The sequence below is a fragment of the Rhinoraja longicauda genome, chromosome 42, assembly GCF_053455715.1.
Source record: "Rhinoraja longicauda isolate Sanriku21f chromosome 42, sRhiLon1.1, whole genome shotgun sequence".
In the NCBI taxonomy this organism is placed as follows: domain Eukaryota; kingdom Metazoa; phylum Chordata; class Chondrichthyes; order Rajiformes; family Arhynchobatidae; genus Rhinoraja; species Rhinoraja longicauda.
In genome coordinates, this window is record NC_135994.1 from 3,661,954 (window position 1) to 3,672,167 (window position 10,214).

The 10,214-nt window shown below is 43.1% G+C and overlaps 1 protein-coding gene across 13 annotated transcripts in view; it reads right to left on the reverse strand.

The window, feature by feature from the left end:
• Positions 1-10,214, reverse strand: part of kmt2d (lysine (K)-specific methyltransferase 2D) — a 144,865-nt gene that overhangs the window by 20,551 nt on the left and 114,100 nt on the right. For 9 of the 13 annotated variants that reach the window (XM_078431613.1, XM_078431612.1, XM_078431615.1 and 6 more), the window contains 5 exons: positions 7,781-7,933; positions 6,446-6,610; positions 3,454-3,595; positions 1,171-1,252; positions 174-352 (listed from right to left, as the gene is read on the reverse strand). In XM_078431613.1, coding sequence (XP_078287739.1) covers positions 174-352; positions 1,171-1,252; positions 3,454-3,595; positions 6,446-6,610; positions 7,781-7,933 — 721 coding nt within the window. The remainder of the gene's footprint in view (positions 1-173; positions 353-1,170; positions 1,253-3,453; positions 3,596-6,445; positions 6,611-7,780; positions 7,934-10,214) is intronic. The other 4 variants (XM_078431623.1, XM_078431620.1, XM_078431619.1 and 1 more) reach the window with 3 other exon arrangements.

The window sequence follows — 10,214 nt, forward strand, 5'->3', positions numbered from 1 at the left end:
AATTGTCACGCCATCGTGTACCGTTTTGGCTGAAGTTCAGTCACAAACAAGATAACAAACGAGAGTTTTAGTATATAGATTATAGAATTCTTTGTGACCACAGGATCACAGTAAACGTTGTAAGCAATGATTAAACATTGCTTAATTGGCAATTACTAATTTCTCAAACTAACCTGGGATACAAGCTCCTGGAATGATGGGAATTACAGGAGATAGGGCACGGTCCATTGACTCTTCCTTCACTTCGGTCAGCAAGGGAAACCGGGATGTTTCCTGCCCAAGGACACTTTCTGGCGAGGATGCCGGCACAATGCTGTCAGGGGTTTGTCTGTCCTCTTCCAACTCTGCTCTACTGTTGAGGAGAAAGTATGAATCAATTTCTTTAGGGTTTAGAACTGGTGCAATATCCTGGACTGCAGGTCGATTCACATCATAAGGCTACCGGACGGACATCATCTGTGAGCTTTCCTTCGATCGACTTTTTCATTTTCACTCTAGAACTTTGGTTACTTTAAAGGTAATCTTAAAGTTTAAAAAAAAAGGAAAATAATTCATCCTTGGTTGCACATGCTTATTCTGTGATATGCCAGAGCTTCTGATGTATTCCTGAAGAGGTCACAAAACAAAACTGGATAAGGGAAGCAGATATTCTTGCATGAGAGGCATTAGAAAACCAAATGGGTTTTTATACCAATCTGGTCGTTTCATAGTTACCATTACTGAGACTACCTTTTTAAATCGGATTTATGGAATCATTTGAATTTAAAACCCCCAGCTGTTATATTGGGATTCAAATTGGTCTCCAGTTTGAAAGCCCAGGTCGCTGGATACTAACTCAGTACCTTATCCATTATGCTACAATACTTCCTGAAACGATAGGAAGGAAGTATTTCCAACATTAACTTTCCCAAGCTGTCAACAAAAGTTATATTTACCAAGTAAAAAACAATTTGGCGACCTGTTACAAGGAAGAAAGAGCAATGCCTTAGCACAATGCTCTAGGATTGCATGACAATTGGGTACAAAATCCACCTGCTACTTTGTGGAAATAGCGCAGTGACTTACGGTAGTAAAGCTTTACTCATAATTGAAGACTTAAAGTAAATCTGCGAGCATTTAAGAAAAAGAGCGAGTAGAATTTTAAAGAAGTCTTAGCTGTGAATAAAAAACCTTAGATCTTCATTTTGATTGTGTGGTGGTGTGGGCAAGGAAGCCAACATGTCCATATTTTTCAGTTCTGTCGTCATGAGATCTGCAATGAAGTCAAATAAAAATAGCATTACACTGCATTGTAATAAATAAACCAAGGACAAAAGTTACATAATATTCGACTGTGAGCTATGTACCATGCCACTGGCATGTCGGAAATTAAAACCAATACGACAAGATAGTGAATCTCACCAATAAAAGGTTTTCTAATTAAATACAACCACTTCAGTTTAATTCCAACTTACAATAAAACATAATAGCATTTGAAATTTTTTTTTGAACAACAACATCACTCAAAATCAATCCATCTTTTTTTAAATCAATTTAAGATTTGGGCACCACGATGGCACAGCTGGCAGAGCTGCTGCCTTTTACTCCAGTGATCAGGGTTCAATCCTGACCTCGAGTCCCATCTGTGTGGAGTTTCCACATCCTCCGTGCGACTCCATGGGTTTCCCCCTGGGTGCTCCAGTTTCCTCCAACATCCCAAAGATATGCTGGTGGTAGGGGAACTGGCCACTGTAAGCCACCCCGAACTATTGTGTACGTGAATGGTAGGAATTTGGTGGGGAGGGAAACAGTTGTTAACATTAAGGTCCAGGAAATTCAGTGTAAAACCTTTAACAACGCAATCTGGGGCTCAGTCAGAGCGAGGTGCAGTGCAGAAACGGCACATTTGGGCCACTGAGTCTGCACTGATCACCAAACACCTATGGTTCTCCCCTAAACCAATTTTATTCTCCCCACATTCCCATCAACTCCCAGGAAGATGCTGGAGTCAATTATAAAAGACGAAATTGCTGAGCATTTGGATAGCAGTAACGGGATCATTCCGAGTCAGCATGGATTTACGAAGGGGAAATCATGCTTGACAAATCTACTGGAATTTTTTGAGGATGTAACTAGGAAAATTGACAAGGGAGAGTCAGTGGATGTGGTGTACCTCGACTTTCAGAAAGCCTTCGACAAGGTCCCACATAGGAGATTAGTGGGCAAAATTAGGGCACATGGTATTGGGGGTAGGGTACTGACATGGATAGAAAATTGGTTGACAGACAGAAAGCAAAGAGTGGGGATAAATGGGTCCCTTTCGGAATGGCAGGCAGTGACCAGTGGGGTACCGCAAGGTTCGGTGCTGGGACCCCAGCTATTCACGATATACATTAATGACTTAGACGAAGGGATTAAAAGTACCATTAGCAAATTTGCAGATGATACTAAGTTGGGGGGTAGTGTGAATTGTGAGGAAGATGCAATAAGGCTGCAGGGTGACTTGGACAGGTTGTGTGAGTGGGCGGATACATGGCAGATGCAGTTTAATGTAGATAAGTGTGAGGTTATTCACTTTGGAAGTAAGAATAGAAAGGCAGATTATTATCTGAATGGTGTCAAGTTAGGAGGAGGGGGAGTTCAACGAGATCTGGGTGTCCTAGTGCATCAGTCAATGAAAGGAAGCATGCAGGTTCAGCAGGCAGTGAAGAAAGCCAATGGAATGTTGGCCTTCGTAACAAGAGGAGTTGAGTATGGGAGCAAAGAGGTCCTTCTACAGTTGTACCGGGCCCTGGTGAGACCGCACCTGGAGTACTGTGTGCAGTTTTGGTCTCCAAATTTGAGGAAGGATATTCTTGCTATGGAGGGCGTGCAGCGTAGGTTCACTAGGTTAATTCCCGGAATGGCGGGACTGTCGTATGTTGAAAGGCTGGAGCGATTGGGCTTGTATACACTGGAATTTAGAAGGATGAGGGGGGATCTTATTGAAACATATAAGATAATTAGGGGATTGGACACATTAGAGGCAGATAACATGTTCCCAATGTTGGGGGAGTCCAGAACAAGGGGCCACAGTTTGAGAATAAGGGGTAGGCCATTTAGAACGGAGATGAGGAAGAACTTTTTCAGTCAGAGGGTGGTGAAGGTGTGGAATTCTCTGCCTCAGAAGGCAGTGGAGGCCAGTTCGTTGGATGCTTTCAAGAGAGAGCTGGATAGAGCTCTTAAGGATAGCGGAGTGAGGGGGTATGGGGAGAAGGCAGGAACGGGGTACTGATTGAGAGTGATCAGCCATGATCGCATTGAATGGCGGTGCTGGCTCGAAGGGCTGAATGGCCTACTCCTGCACCTATTGTCTATTGTCTATTGCCCCACACATATTCTACTACTCACCAAAATCAAAAAATCCCTCTTGATAGGGTTAGGTCAAATCAATGTTTATTGTGCCAATAATTTTGCTCGAATGAATTCTCATACCTTTTTGTCCTTCATGTTCTTTCTGTCCTTCAGTGAGCTCCTCAGAAGTGGCTAAACCATTGACCAGTTTCTGCTGAACAGAGGGAGGTGGCGTAGGAGGCAGCGAAGAAGGTGGCGTTGGTGGGTTACTCAGATTGTTCTGCTGAAGACGGAGAGAAGAATTAATCCACTTAATGCCAGAAAATTGAAGGAGATGACCTTGAATTCAAGGTCCAAACCAATGTAACTTTCTTTTGAAAGTTATAAAGCAGCAAATATCCGCAAGATATTCTTCCACAAACATGTACAGAACACAACAAATGCATACAATTAAGACAGCATTATGAAATAATTTGTGGACACAAAAAGCTGGAGTAACTCAGCGGGACAGGCAACATCTCTGGAGAGAAGGACTGGGTGACGTCTCGGGTCGAGACCCTTCTTCAGACTGGTTAGGGATAAAGGAAACAAAAGATATAGATGGTGATGTGGAGAGATAAAGAACAATGAATGAAAGATATGCAAAAAAAATAACGATGATAAAGGAAACAGGCCATTGTAAGGTGTTTGTAGGGTGAAAATGAAAATTATTATTATTATTATTATAAAATGAGAAGCTAGTGCGACTTGGGTGGGGGAGGGATAGAGAGAGGGAAAGGGAATGCCGGGGCTACCTGAAATGAGAGAGATCAATATTCATACCACTGGGCAGCGTAGGTTTACTAGGTTAATTCCCGGAATGGCGGGACTGTCATATGTTGAAAGACTGGAGCGACTAGTATACACTGGAATTTAGAAGGATGAGAGGGGATCTTATCGAAACATATAAGATTAAGGGGTTGGACACGTTAGAGGCAGGAAACATGTTCCCAATGTTGGGGGAGTCCAGAACCAGGGGCCACAGTTTAAGAATAAGGGGTAGGCCATTTAGAACGATGAGGAAAAACTTTTTCAGTCAGAGAGTTGTAAATCTGTGGAATTCACTGCCTCAGAAGGGTGGAGGCCAATTCTCTGAACGCATTCAAGAGAGAGCTAGATAGCGCTCTTACGGATAGCGGAGTCAGGGGGTATTGGTAGAAGGCAGGAACGGGGTACTGATTGAGAATGATCAGCCATGATCAGATTGAATGGTGGTGCTGGCTCGAAGGGCCGAATGGCCTACTCCTGCACCTATTGTCTGTTGGGCTGTAAGCTGCCCGCTGTGTAATATGAGATGCTCCAATTTGCATTTAACCTCACTCTGACAATGAAGGAGACCGAGGACAGAAAGGTCTGTGTAGGAATGGGAAGGAGAAATAAAGTGTCCAGCAACCAGGAGATCAGGTAGGTTCACGCGGGCTGAGCGGAGGTGTTCCGCAAAACGATCGCCCAGTCTGTATTTGGTCTCGCCGATGTATAAGAGTCCACATCTTGAACAACGGATACAGTAGATGAGGTTGGAGGAGGTGCAAGTGAACCTCTGCCTAACCTGAAAGGACTGTCAGGGTCCCTGGACAGAGTCGAGGGAGGAGGTATAGGAACAGGTGTTGCATCTTCTGCGGTTGCAGGGGAAGGTACCTGGGGAGGGGGTGGTTTGGGTGGGAAGGGATGAGTAAATCAGGAAGTTGCGGAGGGAACGGTCTCTGCGGAAGGCGGATAGGAGTTGAGATGGGAAAATGTGGCAAGTGGTGGGATCCCATTGGAAGTGGTGGAAATTTCAGAGGATTATGTGTTGTATGCGACGGCTGATGTGGTGGAAGGCAAGGACTGGGGGGGACTCTGTCTCTATTGCGACTCGGGGGAGGGGGAGCAAGGGCAGAGCTGCAGGGTACCGAGGAGACACAAGTGAGGGTCTCATCTATGATGGGAGAGGGGAACCCCCGTTTCCTAAAGAATGAGGACATCTCGGATGTTCTAGTGTGGATGTTCTTGGGGGCAGATGCGGCGGAGACGGAGGAATTGGGAGTAGGGGATAGAGTCTTTGCAGGAAGCAGGGTGAGAAGAAGTGTAGTCGAGATAGTTGTCTTTGGTATGAAATACTATATTTTTCTGAAGCTCGTCCAGCATACAAAATGTTTCCCCAAAGGTCCTTGACTTGGATGACCAGTATATTCTCAGAATTATTTTTGAGTTCAATATGTTAGACTATTCCTGTCTGCAAGTCTCCACCCACCTATGTTCCAGACAGCATTTGCATCACTACTGATTTGTTCATTTGCTTTGACAGAACCAAACTACGTTTTTGGCTCATTGCTTTTATCAGATGCCAACAAACAAGATTTAACTTTGGAAGGCAACAGAAAACGCTCTGTCAGAGACTTAATTGGGACTTTACAAAGCAGTGAGATAACTAAACAATAGCAGTGACACAATACTTGCAAACACAGGATGAACCCATTCAACTCATCGTGTCCATGCTGGCACCCAGGGGAACAATCCCATTCATCATCTTATTTGCAGAGGTACAGGAAACGTATTCACTCTCACATATCCATCAAGTCCTCTTTAGACTTTAAAGATAAAGCAATTAACCCCGTACACTAGCACTATCCTACACACTAGGGACAATTAACCTACAACCCCGCACGTCTTGGGAATGTGGGAGGAAACCGGAGCACCCGGAGGAAACTCGCGCAAACACAGGGAGACAGCACCCGTAGTCAGGATCGAACCCGGGTCTCTGGCGCAGTGAGGCAGCAACTACCGTTGCACCACTGTTTATTATTCGCCGCCAAATTTATTATTCTTTCATCATTTTAGTGCCATTTGGCTGCACTAAAGGGCAATTTATTCCAACCAATTAACCTACCAACACAATGTGTGAGGAAACTGAAACATTCAGGGGAATGTGACCACAGAGAGAATGAGCAAACTCCACACACACAGCACCAAAGGTTGGGCCGGGCCAAAGGGCCCATTTCCAAGCTGGATGACTCAATTACATTTTTCTGTAGGGAAAGTTAGATCTTTTACCTAACTTATCGCAGCAACTTATGCTCAATGCAACCACGAGTGTCATTTCAGTCACAATTACCTTGTAGAGAAGCTGAGAGTAGTAATCTGGAACACTATCCAGCACTGCATTCCCAAATGATCCTTTCAGTTGGTTCTTGTTATTGAAGGGACTGCTCCCAAATGGAGGAAAGAGGCCAAAATTCACCTCAACGGTAGGTTCCATCAAAGGGAGGAGGGACAGTTGCTGGCGGGATAAAAATGATAATAAGGCCCACAATAGAGAGAAGCACATTAACAGCCTTGCATGTAGTCTACACTAATGAACAATCATGTAAATATTTAACATACATACTCTTGCAATCCTTTATGTTAAATGACATTTAATTCTCATATTCTATCTGTCCTTTTCCCCCACTTTTCACTTCGTCAATTTATTCTATTTAGCTTGGTTCTGCCATGAATCTGAACAAGTTCTTCCTGCCCTGTAATTGGTCCCAATACCCCACGCATCTGAATTGCTCCTTCCTGCATTATGCCACTATTCATGTATTAATTCGCCTTACCTTCCTATTTCGGATGACTTTTGAGGTCCTCTGGCTTAATTTAGCGTCAAACAAGTTTGACAATGTTTACAATTTCTAGTTCAACTCTCCCCCCTACAGAGCTTTTGGCACCCTCTCAAAGATGTCCTTTAGAAACAGAAAATAGGTGCAGGAGTAGGCCATTCGGCCCTTCGAGCCCGCACCACCATTCAATATGATCATGGCTGATCATCCAACCTGCCTTCTCTCCATACCCCCTGATCCCTTTAGCCACAAGGGCCACATCTAACTCCCTCTTAAATATAGCCAATGAACTGGCTTCAACTACCTTCTGTGGCAGAGAATTCCACAGATTCACTACTCTCTGTGTGAAAAAAAACGTTCTCATCTCGGTCCTAAAAGACTTCCCCCTTATCCTTAAACTGTGACCCCTTGTTCTGGACTTCCCCAACATCAGGAACAATCTTCCTGCATCTAGCCTGTCCAACCCCTTAAGAATTTTGTAAGTTTCTATAAGATCCCCCCTCAATCTTCTAAATTCCAGCGAGTACAAGCCGAGCCTATCCAGTCTTTCTTCATATGAAAGTCCTGCCATCCCAGGAATCAATCTGGTGAACCTTCTCTGTACTCCCTCTATGGCAAGAATGTCTTTCCTCAGATTAGGAGACCAAAACTGTACACAATACTCCAGGTGTGGTCTCACCAATGCCCTGTACAACTGCAATCTTGGCATCAGGGGGGTACTATGCCATGCAAAGCTCACATGAAAAAGATCAGAGAATTCTCAGTAATTGATTTTGCTGATTTTACTGTATGATCTCAGTCCCAAGATTCCAAGTGATACTACGTTATTTAAAATCATGGACTGATACCTGTTGCAACTGCTTCATGAGGGCATCAGTACTTTTTATTCCCTCATCCTTTTTACTCTTCTTTCGTGAGTTGGTGCCTCTGTCATTTGCTTTTTGTGTCCTTTTCGATTTTGGAGCCAAGTTTTTCTTGCTAATTTCTTGAAATTCCTTTATCTTGCGTTTAAAAAAAAAAGGAAATTAAACTCAGCTTCACACCTCAGCAAATTCACTCAAATACTCCAAAGCACAAACAAAATCCATAAAATCAGGTGTGGTTAAGTTCATTTTTCAGGAGTCCATACTAGATTATTAAATGTGATCCCAACGCAAGAGATGGAAGAGCCAACTGCACTTTTTCATTTCTCTTCATAATTATTTTGAAAGTTTATAGAAAATCTCTATCATTGGATGAAGAGAAAGCTTGAAACTAAAGAAAACGCTGATGTGTGTTTGTGTGTGAGCAAAACAGTAATTGGGAAATGATAATCCGGAGTGAGATAGGAAGGGTCGGTATGGTTACCACAATAGCACATTGGTAAAAGGCTATAAAAGATGAAAATTAACAGCGGTAGAGTTGCTGCCTTGCAGCAAATGCAGTGCCGGAGATTCAGGTTCGATCCTGACGACGGGCGCCGTCTGTACGGAGTTTGTACGTTCTCCCCGTGACCTGCGTGGGTTTTCTCCAAGATCTTCGGTTTCCTCCCACACTCCAAAGACGTATAGGTATGTAGGTTAATTGGCTGGGCAAATGTAAAAATTGTCCCTAGGATAGTGTTAATCTGCGGGGATCGCTGGGCGGCGCGGACCCGGTGGGCTGAAGGGCCTGTTTCCGCGCTGTACCTCTAAATCTAAAAAAATCTTTAAAAATGTCTGAATGCATACATGCAGAGCATTTGAGACATAAAAGACAAGCTAACTGTGCAAATATATTACAATGGGTTTGATCAAGTAACTATTAGAGATGTGGTTGACGGTGACCTCAAGGTTGGGAATTAAAAACAAAAAGCTGCTGATGCAGGAAATCTGAAATGTAAACAGGAAATGCTGAAAGTACTCAGCAGGTTGGGCAGCATCTGCTTGACAAAGGGATGGTAAAGCACCTTATGGAACTCCAGCAGTCTTTCTTGGTGAAGATTCTCCCACAGTGCTGCTAGGAAAGGAGTTCCAGGACTTAGATCCTGTGAGGACAAAGTCAGAATGGTGAGAAACTTTGTGAATCAATGAATGAATGAATGAATAAGTTTATTGGCCAAGTATGTGCATATACAAGGAATGTGCCTTGGGGTGGAGAATATGTAGGGGGTGGCTATCCTATTAAATTAATACCCTTGTTCTTTTTGAGCAGTAGAGGTCGAGTCTGGGAAATGCAAGTGGATCTATCAAACAGGCAGTCGTGCCCTGAATAGTATCAAGCTTTCTGACTCTCCCAGGCTAGTAGGCATGACATGACTGACTTGTGCCCTTCAGATGGTGGAAAAGCTTAGGAGTATGAAGTGAGTCACTTGATGCAGGACATCCAGCCTGTCAACCTGAAAATGACCTTCAACCCCTTTGTCATGAAGGTCAACATGCTGCTGCTTGTTTTCTTTATCACTTGTTGAAGCTGCCTGCTAACATTTTGTGATTCATAGTCTCGAACACCAAGATCTCAGAACTTCACTCTTTGTGGTCTCTCTCCATTTAGATATTAATCCATCTTTTGATTCTTCTTACCAAAGTGCATGATTTCACATTTCCCCACATTTGTCAGGATTTTTTCTCTTTGATTACTTTTCCTTAAATTTGCATTGACTCTCTTAATAATGTTATGATTTTCGACGCATTTAGGGCTGTCCAATTTGCACATTATGGCAGTTGTCAGGCTAATTAGCATATAGTTTCTTTTTTCCTCTCTCCCTCCTTTCTTAAATGGCTATGTCAAATTTGCCACCTTCCAATCTTTTAGAAAATGGTGAATTTTAATGCACCTGCACCTTTTACAGCTACCTCTCTTAAAACCATGAATGTTTGCAGTTGGTTCCAGGGCATTTGTCCATTTCAGTCCCTTAGTTTCTCTAGTTGTTCATATCTAATGATATTAATTACTCTAGGTTAATCACTACCATTGGAGCCTTTGCCCCTTCCATTTTTACCATGAGTATTGTAGAAACACACCTTCTACCAAGACGATAAGCCAAAACAAGAAACAAATATTTGGTTTTTGGTTTTTTTAAATTCCCCACATTAATTTCACCAATTGTTGTTTCTATGGGACTATATTTATTTTTGCTCCATCTCTTTATATTGTTATTGAAGTTTTTAAAGATTATAGAGTCAGGGTTATGCTGTACGGAAACAAGCCCTTCGGCCCAACTCGTCCATGCCGAAAAAGGTGCCATCTAAGCTTGTCCCATCTGCTAGCGTTTGGCCCAAATCCCTTGTTGATATACAAGATTTTTTTAAAAAAGGAATTGCT